The 22,719-nt window shown below is 36.7% G+C and overlaps 1 protein-coding gene across 2 annotated transcripts; it reads right to left on the bottom strand.

Annotated features, from left to right (window-relative positions):
* Nucleotides 1-2,198: 2,198 nt before the first annotated feature.
* Nucleotides 2,199-22,382, bottom strand: LOC110831117 (uncharacterized). 2 transcript variants are annotated; one of them, XM_022066741.2, is made up of 4 exons: nucleotides 22,079-22,382; nucleotides 21,793-21,927; nucleotides 20,680-21,008; nucleotides 2,199-18,932 (listed from the first exon to the last, which is right to left on the bottom strand). In XM_022066741.2, exons 1-4 carry the CDS (start codon nucleotides 22,211-22,213, stop codon nucleotides 18,068-18,070), a joined length of 1,464 nt encoding a protein of 487 aa, XP_021922433.1. In that variant the 5' UTR covers nucleotides 22,214-22,382; the 3' UTR covers nucleotides 2,199-18,067. The 2 variants fall into 2 exon arrangements, with proteins under 2 accessions (XP_021922433.1, XP_087200405.1); XM_087344279.1 differs by lacking the exons at nucleotides 21,793-21,927; nucleotides 22,079-22,382 and adding an exon at nucleotides 21,150-21,546.
* Nucleotides 22,383-22,719: the final 337 nt, after the last annotated feature.

Below are 22,719 nucleotides of genomic sequence, written 5' to 3'. Positions count from 1 at the left end.
AGTGGTAGCTTTCTGTGAACACGGTAATGAGCCTTTCGATTATATAAAATGAGTAACCATAAATTTTTTTGAAAGAAAACCCTACACCACTGACTTTTATCAATAGTTACTGGTCTTATAGTCGGATTTTCAACCTGATTTTATTCTTAGTCCCCTGCAAGCAGCAGACAATGCTGGCGGTTTCACGTTCTTAAAACCATAAAAAAAATCTGCCATAATTTTAAAACAAATCAATTTTGGTGCAAAAATGCAAAGTTTTACTATCAATGTTAAAGAACTTGACTTTCGGCATCGATACTCGGTCATTCACTGAAAATACATTTTATTCATTCTGTGATGTGTTATTCACAAAATTAGTAAATTTTTATGGACGTTCAGTCCGATTGGAGCCTCGATCGGTTCTAATCTTAACAAGTTCTACAGATCTTAGACAAGCAGTAAGGCACAAGTGTCTTCCGACGACACAGAACGTTTATCTGAGGAAGTGGCTACGACACATTTCAAGCCAATGCTTCAAAAGAAGCTATCCCAGGTGGAAACAAACTCAAATGTGTCACTTATATGTATTAACCCTTAAAAACACAATGGTAACTATATGTACCGCCTCCTTTTAAGAATAAATAAATCTGCATTTGTATGATTCTCAGAATAAGGAGAGCATAACCATTTCGTTTTGTAAAGGTGAAATCCTGTTTTCTTTCCGGTACGGACTGAATTCTTAAACAATATTAGACGAGCTTCGTACCTTCATAATTACCGCACGAGCAGAAACGCAAATGTAATAAACTGACCACGCCCAAAAGGACTACGTGCAGGAAAACAGTTGTTGGACCTTGGGATACCTCACAGACTTGAACCCACGACCCCCTGAGGCATACGAGTGGTTAGGGCGTGGCGGAAGTTACTGTAGTTGCAAAAGATGCAGACAGCCCTGGAGAATGCGCGCGCTTCAGACAGCAGTGTTACCACTTCGCTCGTGAAGCTGTTGACGAGTGAACTCGGCCGATCTTGTAACGAAACTGCGCACAGATGGTAAGACAGTGGTTTGATGTAAAATTGTTCGAAATTTTACTCTCTGAATGCCAAATCAGAATTGACTTCAACAATACAATGCTTCTCAATTCTGACGTAATAGTCCTTAGGAGCACAGATGCATTCTCTATTTTAATACCATCACAGTAAAGTTCCTTAGTTGGAAATACAAATCTACTAAGAGAAACTTTTGACAATCCAGAGACTGCTGTCAGAAATGAACATATACCATAACTTTTGTGAGAGTTTAGGTTCTCACGGCGGGGCATGTAAGACGCATACGACTGACGATACAAGATCACAAAGTTTTGGTCCGGAAAATCTGAAGGAAAGAGAACACTTGGAAGATCCAGAAGCATATGGGAGAATAATACACATTAAAATGAACACGGAAGAAGACGGTCCAGTGGTGGGTTCTTTTAATATATGGAAGGATAGTATTAAAATGGTTCTTAGGGAAATAAGGTGGGACATTGTGGATTATGGATATGAATCTTTGAATTTCACAAAATGGCACAGAATTCATTGACAAGCTGAGCAACTATTAGGTTGTCAGAGACTACCTCATGGAGTCAGTTTGGGCCTAGCAATCAAACACCATTAATCATACCAGGCAGAAGTGACCTATTTGTGTAATAAGTTTGTTGAACATATTCAAAACTGTTAATACAGTAAAACTAACAAAGGCTTGACCACTTACTACCATTCTTGCAACTTTCATATTTATGAATCAGCCTATGCAAACAAATGTGTCTCTGCATTTCATATAAACAATAAGAAAGAAAGTACACAAATGTATTCATTAAAGGACATAAAGCGACCTTGAAACTGCAATGCTGATAATAGGGCCCCCTAGCGGATTCTAACACGGCCGAGGTCGATGGATTTATAAGGGTGTTAAAATTCGTGGCACGTCATTCGGAGGGGAAATAAAGCCGGCGGTCCCATGTCGTCGATTTACGGCATGATACGAGATGTTTCGTAAGCAAAATTCAGCGGCAATTTCTCACCCAAGTCTCTCCTGATGCACTACTAGAAGGCTCTAGCAGTCAAATCAGGAATGAGTAGAGATTGTGCAGACTGGGAAAACCTTCGAAAAAGGAGGTGGAGAAGACCCACAACTGGGCTGTAGGGCCAAGAAAGAAGAAAGGACAAAAACAATCTCATTGTAATTGAGAAATGAATTTTATTGAGATAACTCAAAATTCTTTACAAATGTTACCTGTCCAACTTCAATGAATACAAGTCCTAACCTCAATGGCATGTCATACAGCCTGTGCTTGCCTGCACAGCTTCAACAAGACCTGGATTATAAAGGAGTATTATATTCACAACACAGGTAGCAAACCTACCTAAATACATGTTGGTATAAAAATCTCAAAATATGGTGGCTGCTGCCATTACAGAACAAGTATCCTGTAGCATATTATTATATACGGAAGAAAAATTATATGTATAGAGAGATACAGGAGTGAACTGTGGTCTTTGGAGTTGTCACAGTAGGGAAGACCACACCTGATATTTCCACTGCCATTAAAATGTCATCTCCCAGATCTACATGTACAGTCCACATTAAGCTTTTTCCACAAAACAAATACCAATTCAAAATGAATACGACCAATAATATAAGAACCACTTGTGCTGTATGAAAGTAGATTATATTTAATTTCCATGTTATTTCAATACTCTGCCTTTATCCACAAATGGTTCTCACGTACACATGTCTCAGACAATGTTTAACATAACTGCAGTACAAACTGTCACCAACACAGACCTTAAAGAATTGCAGAAAATCAATGTAGTCCAAACACTTTTCTCAACCCATACAGCCTCAGACAAATCCTATATTAAACACGGAATTACGGAAAACTCAAAAGCAACATAACGCTACGAACAGTTTTAAGACAGAAAATAAGCATGTGGCAACACTGCTACATTCCAATTTGGACAGCATTGCTCACTTCACTCTGATGTATCAACCGGCTGTGTTGTTACCCAAACACTTTCAGGGTGATGAGTCATTTGTGAGAACAACGTGAAAATTACTTCACACGCAAGTATGTTTCAATGCTACGAAAAAGTGTTACATTGATCAAGTTTTGTGCTAAATTTGCAGTAGCTCCAATATAAGGAGTTAAACGGTGTACTCACAGTGGAGTGTGTATTTGTACTTGGGAAGAAGAAAAAAGTTTTAATTTATTTTTGGTTCCTATAACCTACTACCATTCACGAAATGTAACATTACTGAGCTTATAATTATGAATTGTCACATTGTCTTCCAATATGACTGTTAAACTGTCAATATCTAATATTTATTCCATTTAATAATTTCTTTATATTACTATTAGAATGTTGCTTCCATGTAATATCAAGGATTTTCCCCAAAGATACAAAAACAAAGGAATAACAGTAATCTGTCGCGATACAATCTATTTATTGTATATACAACTCTACTGGTGTACAGAAAACATAAGTCATAAAAGCCTTTCCTTGTATTGTGTTACACATCAAAAAATGTTTAAAGCCAGTTTTACATACGAAATGTGGACACGGACAAACTAGCCCGACATCCCCACTACGCATTCATTTTCAGCACCTGGACACATATTTAATACAAATTTATATTTATTTGTGGTTAACAGCTCAGACTGTAATATCAAATCAGAGAATGGTCAATGAATGACGAATTGAAAAGTAAATGGAAGAAGTGGTTGGACCTAATTAAAGATACCATGAAAACCCTCAGTCAACAAACCCAGCCTCTGGGCCACGATTTGAACCTGGAACCTCACAAACACAAACCATAAGTGTTAAACACTCAACTGTGATATTCAGCAGATAAATTCGTAACAATTATTCAGCCTTTACTTTAGAGCCCCAAGTTTTAAAAAATGGATCTACTTTTTCTTTTTGTACCAAACTCTTCGATTACAATACTTTAACAAAATGTTACATCTCTCACAGGTTTCATGACTTTTCAGTCACCCTGAAACTGTTACTGCTGTTAAATGTGGCACTCCATGACTGCACAAACATACCAAGACATGATACACAAGTCTCGAAGTTGTGCGAACAAATCGAGGAGGACAATTTTGCAAGCACTCTTTCTTGCCTTGATATGTTTCATGCAAGATTTACAATCACCGGGCTACAAAAAGACAAATGAATAAACATCAACACAGTAACAGTTCGGAAAATCTGAGTCAAAACGTTTCTCATGACAGTGTGCTGTCATGAAAGGTATAATTATTTTGGTTCACACAACATTTTAAAAATTGGACCTATTTCTGGCATTAGGTAACACGAGAGGGAGGCCGCTACTCAGCTGGATAGAGCTTGTCTCGATGGAATCATCTGTATCTCACAATTCTGGAGCGTAAATTCTGTTATTACCTATAGAATATTCGATGCTCGCTCATAACTAAGCATGTAACTGATGGAGCAGATGAGCAGAAACCTCCAAAATTAAACAACAAAATTGATACAAAGGTTCTACAATTAAGAGACGATTTCATTCGATCAGCCTGACCAACTGCAAGACACATTCAAAGTGTCCTGGCGCAGGACGCATTTCTCTTCATTTTGATAAATATGAAGCAAGTTACACCGACAAAAATGCATGTAAAGTATCCATTACTGTTGACCAATTTGAAACAAACATGACTTGCGATAAAAACTTTTTTAATATAACTCCCAAATATAAAATTTCATAAAAATCCGTTCAACGGTTCCCCAGCTGTTACATGTAGAAAAACATGGTGAAGTTACCGTGCACATATTTAGAGTTTGTTGTGAATGCACCTAAAAATCCTATAAATAAGTTAGCTTTGTACCTCGGTAGAAAGTGGAAGCTCTTATTCACTACCATACACAAGTATTACATTTCAGAACTCTTTCTAGACCACTATAATCTTCATGCACAGTCCCGCATAATCTGTACATAGCTTAATATGGTGTTAATTTCAACAAGCATTTCAGCATTTCAATGTATTAGCACCAGCGTATGCATTATTTGCCATATTACCCTACACCAGTGGTCCCCGTGTTGTTACGGAAAGAGTTTATACTGAATAATGAAGGCCATTCAACCATGAACATTATAAAATCAAAGCACAGATCTCTACTTGAAGATTGTTTACGAGCTGCAACATCATCCTACACTCCCATATTTGAAAAACTGACCAATGAAATGCAGTGCCAAACATCACACTAACTTCCCACTTGAGTAATAATAATTGTACTTATAAAACTACGTATTTTTGATTGCATGGTTTCTTGTATCATTAAACGTCGTGTTGTTTTGTGTATTGTTTCGTGTCCATTTCTTATTTGTCCAGAGAAAAGGAAATTTGGCTTTGTTAATTGGTTGGTGCCTGCCACGATCTCATAAACTCTCAAATGTGCCCGTAGGCACAAAAAGGTTGGGGACCACTGCCCTACACAATGTAGTGGCATCTGGCCATCATTGGGATACATCCAAATTCAATGTGAATTATTAAATGTTATTATGCCATTAAAAGTTTTGAAACAAAACAGTTCATTTATGAAAACATAAATTGTTATACTTGTCTTTGTTACTATATGTCATAAAGTACTTTACGGATAATAAAAATTATTAGATCACTGAACAGTTTTACAATGAAAAAAAACTCATTCATCAGAACTTTACAGTATGTGGTTTTACATAATAAAAACAACATGAGTCACAGTAGTGTGTAGTTACATACTAAGAAATTAACTATTTTATCTAAAAATTTGTCCATCAAGATATAATTGAGGAGATAGAGAAAAGACAACTGATTTGGTATGGACACGTGCAAAGGACGGAGGTGGAAAGGTTACCAAAGAAGACTATGAAATGGCAACCAAAAGAGAGAAGGAAGAGAGGGAGACCGAGACCGGGATGAAACGACAGAATTACAAGAACCATGATAGAGTGGAAACTACCTCCGGAAGGATGGGAAAATAGAGAAGAATGGAAGAAAATATTAGGCACCGGAAGACCGAAGTAATGGTCAAGAAACGGAAGAAGATGATCTAAAAATTTGCAGCAAACCAACAACTCAAAATAACTAGCACATGGCTTACATAATGATGAAACATTCAGCGTGTGCGAACGGTAATGCCACATTTTATGGTGCTAATGCACTGAAATTCAGAAAAGAAATACAACAATCATATACACTAATACTAAAGTAGTTAAAAACTAACCAGACTGAATTACAACTAATAAGTATAAACTTTCAAATAATACTGAAATACAAATAACTATGATATAAATACATTTCATCTAAAATAATCCAATTAAAGTAATATACGATTACAAGGCTTTAAAAATGTTGAAGCTGTCATGTTTATGTATGTGACATACAATATATGTTTCTTTTATTTACATCATATTTCATGAATATGTATTTACTTGTTGATGAGAGCGCAATACCAATATATTTGCATGATACAGGACGCAGCAGACACACACATACCACTGTATCCAGAATAAATTTATGTAATCATACATTGATTATGTGTATTTTAGAAACTACAGTAGTCTATGAACTTGACAACTACCAGTTTACATAAATATACACGTGTGCCAAACATACCTAACGGCAGAAAGCCAAACAGTTCTCCCACTTTAAAAATTATATGTACATTTACATTCAAGAACCTGAAAATTAAAGTATACAAAACAATAACTTTGTCTGTTGTTTTGTATGTGTGCAAAACATGGTCTCTCACTCTGAGGGAGGAACACAAATTGCAGGTGTTTGAGAATAGGGTGTTGAGGAGGATATTTGGGACTAGGAGAGAAGACGATAGGGTACTGAGAAAACTGCATAATGATGAGCTTAAAAATCTGTACTCCTCCCCCAATATTGTCAGGGTGATTAAGTCAAGAAGAACGAGATGGGCGGGGCATGTAGCACGCATGGATGGGACAAGAGGTGTTCACCGGGTACTGGTCGGGAAGCCTGAGGGGAAGAGACAGATGGGTAGACCTAGATGTAGGTGGGAGGATAATGTCAGGCGGGATCTATGGGAGATAGGAGTTGAAGGAGACTGGATTTTGTTGGCCCAGGACAGGGTCCGGTGGAGGGCTTTGGTTAATTCGGTGATGAACCTTCGGATTCCGTAAGCCATCTAGTTAGTTAATTTACATTCAACTCTTTAAAGCACAATGGTAACTATATGTACCATGCTTTAACAGCCAGTAACTACATTTTGCCCACAGAATGTGTTGTTTCAGAATAAACAGCAGTTATTTCTTTAAACAACATTAACCAATTAATCTTTGATCTTTGTCATAGAGAAGTGTTGTGTTTTCTCAGAGGTAGAGACTGAATTCTTAAACACCCTTTAGAAAAGATTTCGCTTCAAAGGCTTAATCAAGTCAACAAGCATGTTTTACCATTTTGACACACAATGCACCCTGGAAGCTTCAAGAACTCAGACAGTCAAAATACCATCTATTCATTCATTTGCTTGCAATGAATTTTCAACAGCGTGTTCTAACTTAACTTAACTTTTGAAGTACCAAGCTTTTAAATACCTGTATCCCCTGTAGGCCCAATTTAAACCCCGCTGTTGTGCTGTGCACATTTTTTTGGTAAAACCCACACAAAACAGTGAAATAAATTACTCAATGTCCAGAAGAGATTAATACAATCTATCACTAGATCGGCAATTATGCTCTATGATTTGAAAGTTACACAGCATAGTCAAAAATATGAAGGTCAATCCCACTTACAAACTTTACTAGTTGATAAGGGAAGGCTGTGTAAAAAAAAAATTAAATAAAAGGAAAGGAGCCCTTTTGACAAGAAATTTTAAATTTTATGAAGGTCATCTTTCTAGGTGCACCGACATTGTTTTAATGGATTAGGATCCAATATAACAATCATAGAGCCATATTACACGACGCGGTGCGTGCCTCATCTTCAAGTATATGGTCGGCTGACTACGAATAACAGTGACGAGTCTTAAAAGACATGCTAGGCCTTTAAAGGATAAAATATGCATACAATGTTCTTCTGTTAAATGTTCAAAGAATCACTGAAGAATATTGTTCACACAAAAAGTCATGGTTGAAAGGTTAACACTCCTGCCTCATATTTGGGAGGTCCTGGATTCAAATCTCAGCCTGGAGACTGGCTATCGTGACTAGGGTTTTTCACGGAACTGAAGTTTCCTTGTTTCTTTGTGGTTTACTTAACAATAATGTCAGCAGCTAAGGCTGCACCGAGTTTAACAATAACAAATTAACAATAAATCTGAAAGGATACATAATGAAGTGGTAATTGCCTCATTTAAGGTACTATCCTGGCATTTGTCAAGAGAGACCGAGTAAAACCATGAAAAACTCAGTCAATACAGTCTCAAGGCCAATATTTGATCATAGGACCTCCCAAATATGAAGGACTATAATGACTCAGTCACAATGTTCAGTTACAGTATGAAATCTGCCAGTTGCTTAGAGATTAGTTTTCCATTGCATGTAATTCATATTTATGTCAACACAACCATGCAAAAATACAAAGTATTTAATTTTCAAAACCTTTTGCTAATCAAGTGCCCAGGTCTCTTCTGTAACGTTGTTCACTTCCTTATATAATAGCCCAGAAATTCTTGTACGTCCTGCAGCGGCAGACACGCCAGTGAGAAATCTGAAGACTCAAGACAGCAAAAGTAAGAAGCTGAACAAATATCAATGTTATGAAAAAGAAATCAGCATTCACCATCTGACACTCTGTATGATGACATACACTGGTATTTCAATACTCACATAATAGTTACCAAAGCAGCGCTAGGAAAACAATGCAACCTGCATATTTTCTGAACACAATGAATTACACATCAGGTATCAAATACAGCAACAATCAAATTCTCAACCTCATTAAAGGCAAAGAATATCAATGTAAAAGATAAGACCTTAAGTTCATTACATCATTCAAGTTTATAATAATGCTGTTTGACATTCCTCATCAAACTTACTTTCTTCTCGGAATACCAAGTTCATAAATCCTTTGACCAGCCAACCAGGTAAAAGTAATTATTAACTTTATACAAAAACAAAATTATAATTCACTTTTCATAGCAACAGTAGTATGTTCAACACTTCAATGAATTTCAAACAAATCATTTTAAATAATAAATGCTGCTCTGTCAAAAGTTTGTTTTAGGTCAACTGAAGAAAAGAGTAAGAAGTTCAGCACATTTGATTCACTAATCAACATTAATAAACTGTCAGCCATTATAGCACCTTATAGCTAGAGCACATTCTTACTTAAGCCACTTGTTTGAAAGAAAAAAAATATCCACATTACTCTCCTAGTTTCTACATTACATAGATGGAAGTTCATAACTTTATCAGAATTTAATAGTAAGTTGACTGGAAGCACAAAGATGTACTCCAATTTGAAAGTGCACATATTTTAAACAAGTTCTGTTTGTGGTTGAAGAAAGTCATCTGGTATGTTGCACCTTGAAGACTTGTAGACATGCTTACTGCCTCCGTCGCCAGGCACCTGGATTATAGGGGCAGTAAGCACCTGAGCAACCAAGGCTGAGATTTGAACTCATAACTTCCTGAATAAGAAGCAGGAGTGTCAACCTAACCTCTTTTTTAGCCTTTTACCTCCTCATCCCCTCCCTAAAGGAAGAAATTATTTTGCTTAGCATCAAATTCTACAAAACATATTTCTGAGACACAATCAATTTAAAAAGCGATTTTCCACAAACAATGTCTAGATTTTGTACTTTACACTTTAACATATTACATATTTAGAACAAGAATGCAGGAATTATAGTCGTGATAACACATTCATTATTATTTAAGACACAAGGTTTTCACAATAAAGATGCCAATTCCGCTCTTGTGGGTTATGAAGCCAAGTAGTCTTGTTGGTGGTTACCAAAGTTTCAGAAGACCACAATCAGCATGTTCAGTATCAGATGAACTACAATCAAATGTGATTACAACGTACGTAATGTAACGTTTAAAACTTATTCACTTCATAACAATGTATGTGGAAGCTTCAAATTAACAGCCTATTATGTTTTTCAGCGGAATTGGCAGCTTAGTCGCGTTCTGCTCTTTATGAGTGACCAATCAGCGCAAAGGTCTGTTGGAAGGCAGGGAGACCTGTCTGCTCAGAAACCCCGTGGTATACGCATCGGCAGCCGCACTGCGTTGCTGCCAATTCTTACATTCTTTGAGTAGTATTGTGGAATCCAATGTTCCGCGATGCTACATCTGGAAACACTATGTTGTTTCCTTACTATCTCGCCCCTCCACCTACCACTACTACTTCCTACCATGGCACAGTACATGTGATTGGTGCACGCTCCGGCCGCCAATTCAGCTGAAAACAGTTATAATCTAGGACCACAATTTTTAAGCACCACGTTAGATGTGTTCTAATAACACCTATGACATCTGCATGTAGCATTTAAGCAAACAAGACTAGAAAGGTGTAAAATCTTAATAAAATGGTCTCAAAATGTCCATGAGCCAGCATAAGAAACAGGAGGTATTGAAGTCATGAGGTAGGAAGGAGCCGTGTACAAAATACATGCACCTATATGAAGATTACATATAGCAACTAGATGTCAAATGATTTTAAGGTCATGTAAATGTCTGCAACTTGAACTCCTGAATGGGTTAAGAGACAAAGATGTTTTGGATAAATAATATGTGGCAATCCATTTTCAACTGTGAGGACTGTGTCCCTGTTGAACACAGATGAGAAAGGAATTATGGGAAATGGGTTCTGGGTAACTGAGTCTACTCTTAAAGAAAAAGTAAAGTTGAAGATTTCTGTCTTCTGGGTTGTTGCGCTATGTAGTAAGGTAGCTGTTTACCAACGTTTCAGAGGTCATACTGCCTCTGAAATGTTGGTTAACATCAATCAGACTACACAGCGAAACAACCCAGAAGACAGAAATCTTCATACTCACGGCTGTGAAAACCTCAAATCTTACAAATAAAGTAAAGTTGTTCCGCTACATGCCATGGGGGAAGTTAAACATTCATTAAAATCCTAAGTTGCCTGTTCTTGCACAAAACATAAAAAATCAAACCGACGGTAACTGTGAATGATCTAAACCTGAGTACTTCAACCCATCCAGAAACACCTGTTAATTTCACACAAAGAGACAGAGACAGTACCAAGACTTCACGCTTCAATAACTGTTCTGAATTAACCACTGAGTAAAGAACTGATTTGCCTACAGTGTACAGTCATAGTAACCAAATTATGCTTTATTAATTCACAATAATAGAAAGCTTCACTAAAAAAAGAGAAATAAAATGAAAGAGTACAAACTGACTGATTAATATTAAGCTAATAAAACCTTTGGACAACAAAAATATTATTTTAAGCCTGTATTAATGCAAATTTCCTTCTGCTAGAACTATTTCCATTTTATACAGTTCAAACGTAAAAGCAAATAATGTAGACAAATACAGATAAACAGCAAAAGATGTATACACGATAATTACTAAAAGCAAGCACATCTTGATCAGGTCATATCTTTGGAAACTGACTAGGTAATTATAATAATAAATGTAAGTATATTCTGTAATAAGAATTCAGTGACACAAAATGTTTACAGAGATCTATACTGTAATATGTCAATGTACTAACACAGACTAGAAGTGGAAGCCATTGCAACTTTGATTCATTTGTACTAATGCAAGGAAATTTGTACTTTGAAAGCTCTTCAATATAGGTGTCATGGTGGACTATTATGATATATTTTCTGACGTTTCCCATTCCAACCAAACTGCCAGATATTTGTACATATTAACTCACAAAACGCAGAGCAATTCTTACTGTAAAACATAAAAGGAAGAGAAAAGCTACAAATCTTCATGTACAAACATCCAAAAATTTGTTACACATTCAAAACAGGATCCATGTTCAATTCTGACAGCCAAACTGTGTGTGAGAATACATGTCATGAATTACTTCCTCAGAACACTGAATGACACTAAAACAATCTTTCAGATTGCTTGCAGCTTGAGTTATATGTGAAAATACAATTGTCAGAATCTGAATTCACCATGACATCAGTATTATTTTACACTGGACATTGAAACTGTTGTACTATTATTACGTAGCACTTACATATGTAGTTTTGACAGAGCAGCATAGAATATAAAATAAAAATTAAGAAGTGAATACCATTACTGGTAACATACTGTCTCAATAAATGCAATAATCCAAAGCTAATGCTCCAAAACATAATGATATTAAAACAATTAGTTTAAATGCAAGACTTCATTTCAGTTGTACGTTAAGTATATACAAAGGAAGAACGCATTGGGCTTATATGCTACTGCATAACTGCAGGATTATATCTTAACAGAGATTTACATGGCATAATAAAGGTTGATGCATAACGGAGATGCTTTTGAAATGTTGGTAGATGTCTACCACACTACACCGTGCAACACCCTATGTTAATACTTGCTGCCATGGGAATAAGAATTATGTAATTTTATCTGCATAGACCGAACCTTGAAATTTACAAATGCATGCATAGGTCTTGAAAGATATGATCATATTTCTGAAATGGTGTGTAGTCACCTCCCAACTTAATTGTACCTGCACCTTATCGTGGTGGTGGGGCTTGAGTACCTCAGTGACCCCAAGAGCTATGCTGGCAGTAGCATAGCTACTGGTAGGGGCTCCCTAGCCAGATTGGTCGAGAGGGAGAGGTCAGACTACGACAGGTACCCTGGTTCTCCAGGTTGGGGGTTGGTCGCAAGGCTAACGACCTTGCACCGTAAAAAGGAAGATGTTTCGAAACCTCGATCAAAGCCTCATACAGACGGACCTAACAGAAGTCCGAATGGAAGAGGAGAATTGAGGAGGCCATGGACCGAATACGGACCAGAGAGCCATAGAAGAAGATGATATCTCTATAATATGCATCCCAATTATTTATTTCACCATGGAGCACTCCTTGAGTTACCCGAGTGGAAAAGGGCAAAAATTATTGGGTTCAAATAATAACCGATCATTAGACACCTGCGTACCTGATGTGTATATTCATTTTGGAAAGAAGGCTGCTGTCTTCTGGGAAGTTTACTGCCCTGATGATCAAGGCAGTAAGATCATCTGAAACTTTGGTCATTATTTAACAACTACACACTGCAACATCCCAGAAGATAGCTACCTTCATACTCGTCACTGTGAGAACCTTAAATCTCACCATATAATGGAAATATTCATAATTTGAAAAGTGACTGTATTTAAAAAGTGGAAATATGAAGGCCTACTGAAGCATTAGCTTTGGGCTGAAAATATGAACCTACATGATGATCACGGCAACAGCAATATGACATTCATCAGCTCAAAACAGGTACAATGCCGTCTTCAAAATTTCACTGTTGCTTTTGACACGTATGTTTCAATGTTACACTAAATCTTACTTTACTAGACCAAAATGTAATTACAATATGCCTACACTACTAGCTGTTAAGTGCAATGTTATGGCACATATAAATTGATCTGAGTATTAAGTACATTCCACAAATTTCTTTCAAAACACACCATTAAAATACAGACATTAAAGTATAAATGTCATATCAGCAAGACACATTTTGAACCAAGCACACTGTCTTGGGAAAATCAATCTCAAATTGTCTTTGTTCCGATACAAATTATTATTTTCCTAAGGAACTACAACGGTAATATAGAGAGCATTTCCGTTACTATTTACACTTAGGAACATTATGTTCAAAGCTTGTACTCCTGTTAAACAATACTATTTAAAGCAATCAAATAGTTTCAGAACTATGCACAGATGAGGAATAAAATACTTTACTAAACATAACAATCATGTCATGAAATGACAAGAAGTGATGTAAAGAAGTCAAGTGATGAACCACAAATTACACCCGTACTTATAGAACAAAGCTTTAAAAATCCTGTTAAACTTTACAGACCCTCAAACTGAGCCTTGCTTTCAAAATACACAATAGTATAAGCCCATGACAAAACAAAATATAATGCAATATATATACAAATTAAAGTAACTAAATTTATGTAGAATACTGTCTCAATTTCAAACCTGTCAAACCGACTAGGATTACAAGAATCTTCATTTCAAAACGTAAAATGTAAAATTTTGCGGAGGAGAGGCAATATCCATCTCATGACATAACCCAAAGACTTAACACATGAACTGAACTTAAAAGTTCAAACCTCTCAAAATATTTCACTAAGATATTATCTCCCATCTCCTGTCTGATATTCCAAGCGGCTGTGTTTCTAGAGACTTCGCACAAAATTCCATATCTTTATTTTCCCAATATGAGGTATATTTCTGGTTTACCCCTTCTTTATTTCACTACCCTAACCACAGTACGCAAGCTTCCTGCGTACGTTTTCATTCTTCTCACGGATTCAAACAAAATGTAACTATTATTTGAATAATTCACAATATCCTAGTTTTCTGAGTCAGATATGAGATAATCATGTGTTGCAACTTATCCTAATACAATAAATATGGCACACAAACAAGAAATGATCCTACATGGGAAATGTAGCAAACCTAGGATTTACAGCAACGTAATAAGTGAGGCAGAAAAGACAATACTGTATTCATATCAAACCAGAATGATATGTTGTACTTCAATGGGGAACACATTTCAAAGATGAATTGTCTGTTAACGTTCTTAAATCACTCCTCTTGGTGTTAATATACTGCAAACATAAATCTATTATTGCAAAGCTAATGACACTACCAATATATCACCGAAGCCAGGAATCGTTTTTCTTGTATTTTATTAAACAATCACCATAATGAAAAATATCTCAAATAAAAGTTGTAAACTTCATATGATGTATATGGTCACTCAGTAACATTTTACACGATTTGTCAACGAGAAAATTTATAAAGTCTGATTTGAGAATTATGGAAGTTGGGAGTTATACTGGACCAAAATTAAATTTGCCTGTAAATGTTTAGTGTCAAATTCCCAATTCCAAATTTAAATGAAAACCATTCAACAGTTTCTGAGATAAAACAACATTTAACTCTCTTCAAGAAAATAATGCATAAAAATATAATACCAAATAGAACACTGGAATCATGGTAAATCCAAATAATTATGTATAACACAATCCAAACAATGACCACGGTCTTGAAAGAATAATGGTATATCAGCCAACGAGACAGGACCACTAGGCTACAAGACCTTCGACTTCATTTTCATTGACCCAAGCCCGACAACATGTGCATGGCAGTGTGTTGGACTCGGAAACGCTACATACTGGCCCACTTACACCTTTAACAAGTCTGCACAAAAACTGATGTCTGATTCCTTTGTCCCACACTTTCACAACCAAAGGAAAATTCCACTGAAATGAAAAGGCCACGAAACTTTGTATTTATAAAAAAATTGTAGTAAGTTGTAAAATCAACAAAAAAAAGTAAATAGTACTACAGTGCTGCCACAATCTGATAATTTGTTGATTCAGCACTCAGTGCCATCAGCCTAAGAAGAGTACTACCTGAGTAACTTGTTTTCCAGGTACATTGGCAGCTGCATTTTTTTTTGCAGGTGCTGACAATTCCACCGCCAGACATACCGGTATGTACTTTAACTGACGTGTAAACTTGCAATAAGATATTCTGAAATTTGAAGTTCAAACAAAAATCTGACTTTCTTCTACCAGAACAAGCGCTTACTCTGTCACATGCAGATTGGGCCAAAGGACGCTCGAACAGCAATATTATCATAGTACCGAAGACTGAATGAACTGATTCACACTATATGAAAATTATTAATATTGTGCAACTAATAGCCACCCACTGTCTTGCTTGAATCCTAAAACAGATATAGCTGACATTCCCAAGACATCTTACCCCCGCAACCTTTTAAAATACATGTAAATATCAGAATGGTGTGATCAGCAGAGAGTAATACACCAGGGATGGATGTAGTTCCGTGCAACCACTTTATTTAAATATATTCAGATCCAGATGGAAAATTATCAGATTACCCAATGACTTCACCATTTGCCCAAGAACAAATTATACCATCCATAATTTTGAACACATCACAAAATATAAATATCTTGGCAAATTATCTCTTACATGTTGAATAACCTGTTCCTAATACCGCACACTAACCACCACACATTGATAGAGATAAACTGTAACAAATCCCGAAGAAGTTCATTCTAAACGATACTGACAAATCCAACCACCCACCCCATGTAAAGATAGGAGTCATCCACAGTTTGGTGAGCACGGCAAGCGTCATTTGCCAAGACCACAGAGCACTTATCAAAACTGAAAACATTAGACATGTATTGGCGCTCAGCAGTTACCCCTCATACTTCGCTGATCCCATAATTAACAGACCCACAGTAAAAAGTCAGCCATATACAGATTCTATTATGCTTGGCATGGTGGAAAAGTTAAGATGTAAAGGCAGTGCCTGAAAAGTTCAGATGTACTGGGAATAAATATAAAATCAGGGTCATATTCAAAACCAGACACCAGACCTGAAAGAGATCTAATAGATACGAGATGCTGTGTTTAGTTACAGTCAACTGTGTAAGCATGGCAGAAGTTACATTGAAGAAATAGGCAAACCACCAAGAATACACATTACAGAATACCAACATATCTCAAGCAGGGGTTGGTAGAAAATCCAAGCCTATGAAGAAGGACATTAGATTAATTCTGAAAACTCAATCCAATTTCATTCAAAGAATCAGCCCATATGGCATGTGAAACCGAACCAATAAGTCAACCTAGTCTGGAAATGTCACCTATATGGTTCCCCCTCATCAATACGGAGATCAACAAATCACGCGGCAGTTAGGCCAAACTTGGTGCTTCACTTTTAGAGTGATTTTGGAATATTCTATCACCAGCCATCAATCCAAATTCAACTAAGAGATGATGGGCGGCCTGGATATTTAGCCATAACTGTGGCTGAAACTTTTTCAGCTCAGGAGTTTGTGGTTTGAATTTCAATTATGACTAAAAAGTGCAGTTTTGTTTCATGCTCTGTGTGTTCGGAATTTTTATTCAGGATTTAAGTATTCACGTATCTCACACATGAAATGTGACAAAAGGTATATATATATACATGGCCTGGAATTCAGTAGGTGTCCAGTGATGAACTAGCTCCTTCTAAGGAATCCCTTGTCCCTCATATTTTACCTGATGACGGACAGACCCAATTCCCAAAACATAGTGTTATGAGAACAAAAGATGATAATGTCCAGAATTTTAGCCCAAACCATTGAAATCCTGGTCGTGATATGACAAACAGATGATAGATAATGTCCAGAATTTTAATCAAAACCACTAAAATCCTGAATACCATGTGACAATGGAAATTTGTATCCAAGATAATTTAACCCCCACCCCAAAAAGTTGCATCACAAGCCCTTACTTTATATTTATATTAAACTACAGCTTGATATCCAAACTTAAGTCTTCATTTAAACTATACATAAATAGTTTCTTTTCAAAATCTTAATACACTGCTGTCATTACATACCTAAGGAAGGCAAATAAACATTAAATTCAATAACAGTAGCTTCTAAAGCTGTTTTGTGTTTCAACGCTCAATTTCAAACCATTCCACACTACGGACAAAACATTTTTGTCAACCGTATGGTGGAGCTATCGAGAAATAAATTTGTCGCAAGTTCAAAACAGATAATACTCTGTGGAAAAAGAGTTCTCAATGTGTTCACATCAGTCAAGAAATGTGAGGTAGAAAACCAGAACTGGGTACAAAGAAATCAAATCATTCTACATACCAAACATATGCAAATGTTGGTATGATACAGAAACATAAACCTTTAACAGAATAACTGCTCTCAGAAGCCCCAAAATATCAATGCACGTACAATTAACATTTGCAAGGAAATGCTCTTATATCCTAACATATTTTGCCACAGTCCTAAGTGGAAGAATACAAGATAACTTCTGTTCAGCATTTAGTCACAGTTTACCTTACATTTTCAATGTTGTAATGAAGGACAAAATTGTATTTCTACGTGCAGAGGCCAGAACTATCAACAAGGCCTCCACAACTACGTGCCAAGAGGTCCAAATCTGGTGGTTTGCCTTCAAAATGACTACGCACATGAAACATGAAATCAGCCTTGTTGCCGAAGTCTTGTCGGCATACAAGGCAGAAGTGGTGCTCGCTTGCATATGGCTGGACGTGCGGTGGGAAATACGGTGCTGGAGCCATGCCACTCGGACACCCAGCACCAAGCTGGCTCGGATTTTGCAACGATGGCTGCTGTTGATGCGCTGAACTCATCATCTTCTCTTCCAAGTGTCCTTTAGCATGCGCAGTCCACTCATCACGAGTGCCAAATACGCGGTCACAAAGTTCACAGGTCCAAGTAACACCGGGTGCCTGTGGGGCTTGCACAGAGGTGCTCGCTTCCTTCTCCGCAGTCTTCACATGTTTCACATCTCCTGAACGATCCACTATACCGCGTTTCCCAAGCGGAGCAATGTTTGATGGTGTACGATGTTTCATCTTGTTCATGTGGATAACCAACTTGTCACGGCGTGCAAATGCTTTTGTACATACCTCGCACACATAAGGTTTCTCACCGGTATGGATACGCATGTGAATGACGAGCTTGTCCTTGCGTGCCAACCCTTTCCCACAAACAGTGCATGCAAAACTCTTACCACTACTGCTTTCTCCAGCAGGCTTGCTTGCCCCACCCCGCCCCTTTCCTGCAGTCACAGTTGTTGCTGCTGCAGAAGCTACTGTTGCTACTGCAGGCAGCTTTCTTGGGCCTCCAATCCCACTACTGTGACTGCCTTCACTGTAAGGATGTTCTGGGGCTGGTAACATCCCAGGTCGTGGTGGATTGGTGCTATAATCTGGCGACCTGAATACCAAACACACCTAATAGAGTAAATACTGGGATTCATGATGAAATTATGAACAAATTTTACCACCAAAAATGTTGATCTGGTTCTGAATTTTATCAACCAGTCTTCTCTCCAGAGTATGTATCTTATATAAAACAATTTTGTCCATTGTTTTATAGGTCACTTAATCTTATGTAAGAACAAAGCCTGTTCCACATCCAAGCCATGCATGCATAGAATGCAGTCCACATGTTGTAAATTGCCAAAGGTACCAAAATTCAAAAGCACACATCACATCACAGTTGGCAATCTTGTTTAAAGTAAAATTAGGCACTTGTTGAAGAGCCAAATACCATTCCTAATCAATAACTTTTCATGCAATGTTGGCACAACTGGAGATTCTAACCACACGAAACACAAGAAATTACAATCAGCAGTATCATGCTGAAAGGAGAACTATACAATCACTGAAAACCAGAGCACTAGCCATGAGCCAATTCTAATGAATAACTGTTTATGTAATGTTGGCAGCATTGTCAATTCCAACCTCAAGAACATGCAGCAAATCACAGTCAACAGTCACATGCTCAAAGCAGAAAAAAGCAAGTTCTAATCAAATGTTGTCACCAATGTCAGTTCCAACTTCAAGACACAATCAAGTCTCATGCTTAGAGGAAAACCAGGCAATTGCTGAAGGTCAGAGTACTGGTCATGAGCCAAATCACGAAATGTTGTCACCACTGTCAATTCTAACCTCAAGAAATACACAGCAAGACAAGCTCAAAGCACAGAACAAGGCATCTATTGAAATATATAATTTCTAAATAACCCAGTGAAGTGTCAAAATGCAATTTTACATTTCCTTTTTCTCTTCTGAGCACTTTGAAGTCCCTGATAACATTATTTGTTCATAATTCTATTGAATTTTTTATTGTTACTTACAGTCAAACAGAGTTTTAAAAGTGTTCATTTAAGTATGCATATATTTTCCTTTAGATATTAACATACTGTCAACAAAGCTAATAAACATTACATTATATTCCATTAGAAAACTTTAATTTAATTTTGTCCTTCACAAAATAACATACATATGTCATGACATGTATACATTTCTTTTATAATGAAGAAATTATAGCAACAATGGGACAGAATTCATAAAGTTAGAACAAATGTACATCATTACAGAATATAAAAGTTTGATTTCAAAACCCAGACAGGCAAATAAAAAATAAGTGCTAAGGTTGAAGGCAACTAACTGTGTACTGTTGCAGGAAAAAGCAGATGGGAATAGAGATTTTTCTTAACATTTTAGTTTAGTTTTAATGTACAATATGTGTGTGAACACTTGACATTAAGTCTTGGGTTCCAAAACACATAATCATAAATTGGTGTACTCAAAAGCAGAGCGAAAACTGGAATCATCACAATTCAACAGTCACATCTACATACTGAACCATTCAACTAAAATAATATTCAATACATGCTTAACACATGAATTCTCCTTCTCCCCAAAGAAAAATCTTATAGGTAAGCTGTATCTGTCAAATGGTGGACAATATTCCATCTTGCTACATATAATTCCTGCTAGCTCTATATCATATTTATCAAGGACTGACAATAATTTAAAAAATTCATATTCACTTGTATCACATTCCAAAATATACAAATGAAATTACACACAAAACCAATCTTACCCAACAAAAATTAAACATGAAGCACATGGGCAAATACACGAACAATGACAGAAGTAATATTTTTACTCACCATGTCCCCAATGCCCTTAGCACTCTGACTCCATCATCAAAGCCCATTCCATCATCTGGAATAACAAATGTTGACTCTGGATTTGGTTTGCTCCCATAATGGTCTCCCAGTGGCTGAGAGACATGAGGAACTCTTAATGTTGTTGGATAGTCAACTATGCGGCCTCCCATTAGGTTTTGGCAATCGTTGGCGTCCTTATTGTGCCCCCTATCATGTTTCTCATCCTGACCTTTGCACTGCAATGCTGCTGCTTGTGCCATGTGCTGCTGCATGGCTTCTGTATACGCGAATTTTTGAGCATCACTCATCTTATCTAGTTTTACTTCCACCTTCAACATAAAGAGATACACAGAATTCAAACTACAATCAAATCTTAACGCAAACAAAAATGTCCTTCAATGGCGTAACTATGAAGGTCAAAACTCATACGCCGGTTCACATGTCAAAAGTCGATTAATACAAATCCTTACCAGATATATACTCGAAAATGACGTGGTTCCCTTATAAAATAACGTAAGAATTACATTGAAGACTTTATTAACTTGTTTCACACGCAAAGTTGAAACACATTCATTACCAACGCCGAAAATAGACGAAGTACAAAGAAAATTGCAAATGAGGTAGGAACTTCTCTCCTGAGTCGCGGGATCAATACATTTATGTTCGACTGAAGGGCTATCGACTTGTACGTGCTATCAAATCGATTACTGTAATATCAGAGGGACTGTCAAAAATAAATTCACCTTATTGTCACATTAGGATTTTAGGCGTTCTTCATACGCAAGTGTGCCACAAAAAAAATTACAGAACTGTTTTCACGATAGACACATTATTCAGCTGGGTGTCACAGTGGTTTCATCATCAGCCTTATCGATAATACTCGAATAACATATCTAAACACATTAAATTATTTTGGGGGAAGTAAATTTCTATGAACACGAATTAAGCAACGATGGGTACTATAGATTACAGCACTTCAGGAATAATTATAATTATCAAATTTCACTTCCGAGTATCGTTATTAACACTGGTCTCGCGATGTCAAATCGATTGTCATAAACTGCGTCGATTATGTATAAACAACACAAATACACAATGAAAACATACAATTACCTGGGTCCCATTTGTTACATGATTTTTAAGCAGTGTTTCAGAATTTATGCAGTTAAGCCGAAACTCATAAAACATGTCCAGTTTATAAGCACAGCGATGGCAAATTTTCTTTGGCAACGAGTCATCTTTTGAGATCTGAAATGATTACAAAGTTATATTTTTAAAATAAGCACATTTACGATGGCAACAAAAATAAGACAGTAAAAACGTTCTTAAATGGTTGCTAAAAATCATTCCCCCGTTAGCATCACAAAAGCGGTGTCACATTATGGCATATACCACTCACAACAATCGGTAGACACGTCCTTATCTTAAACAGCAACTGTCTTTGTTCTCCTTCTTTATCAAATATGTGCATTCGCATACCACTCTTCACTGTGCACAGTCGACAAACTTCGGTGGTATTGTACTCCTCCGTCATTATGAAAATAAATTAAATTAAATGAAATCAGCAATATTTAGCAGATTTCCGGCAGAAAATATCACGTTTAAAGAAATTCTTAAATGTATTCCTTATGCTGCAGAAACACAAGGCCAATAATTACACATACAATACATTAAGGTTCAATTCATGATTCTCTTGGTTGCCATGTTGGATATTAGAATCCAATAGAAACCACTTCCACTTCCGCCATTGCAGTATAACACCATCTGCTTGAACCAATAGCACTCTACGCTCTTACCGCCACTTTCAATTCATACATGAGGCCAAATTTCGTTTTTTATATATCATTTTCGTCTTGATTGAAATAAAATAAGAAAACAGGGAACTCTTGATATCAGAAAGGTCAACTGCTCCAATTCCGAGTTAACAACAGAAAGATGAAACTTTCATGCTTCTATCTCCTACTCTGAAAGGATATTATACTCAAAATCTCCAACTTCCATAAAATCAAAAGGTTTATTAACCACCACTTGCCACCAATC

The sequence above is a fragment of the Zootermopsis nevadensis genome, unplaced genomic scaffold (genome assembly GCF_977971745.1).
Source record: "Zootermopsis nevadensis isolate Lab colony 2312 unplaced genomic scaffold, Znev_1.0 Znev_ptg000007l, whole genome shotgun sequence".
NCBI lineage: Eukaryota > Metazoa > Arthropoda > Insecta > Blattodea > Termopsidae > Zootermopsis > Zootermopsis nevadensis.
This window is presented reverse-complemented; position numbering and strand designations above follow the sequence as displayed.

What these genes read in the sequence shown, in the direction of transcription:
- LOC110831117 (XM_022066741.2), bottom strand. Translation starts at nt 22,213, where the DNA reads ATGACGGAGGAGTACAATACCACCGAAGTTTGTCGACTGTGCACAGTG. An exon ending in GGACGTGTCTACCGATTGTT is followed by an intron (nt 21,928 to 22,078) that starts GTGAGTGGTATA and finishes TAATCATTTCAG; the next exon opens with ATCTCAAAAGATGACTCGTT. An exon ending in CTAAGGGCATTGGGGACATG is followed by an intron (nt 18,933 to 20,679) that starts GTGAGTAAAAAT and finishes TTTGGTATTCAG; the next exon opens with GTCGCCAGATTATAGCACCA.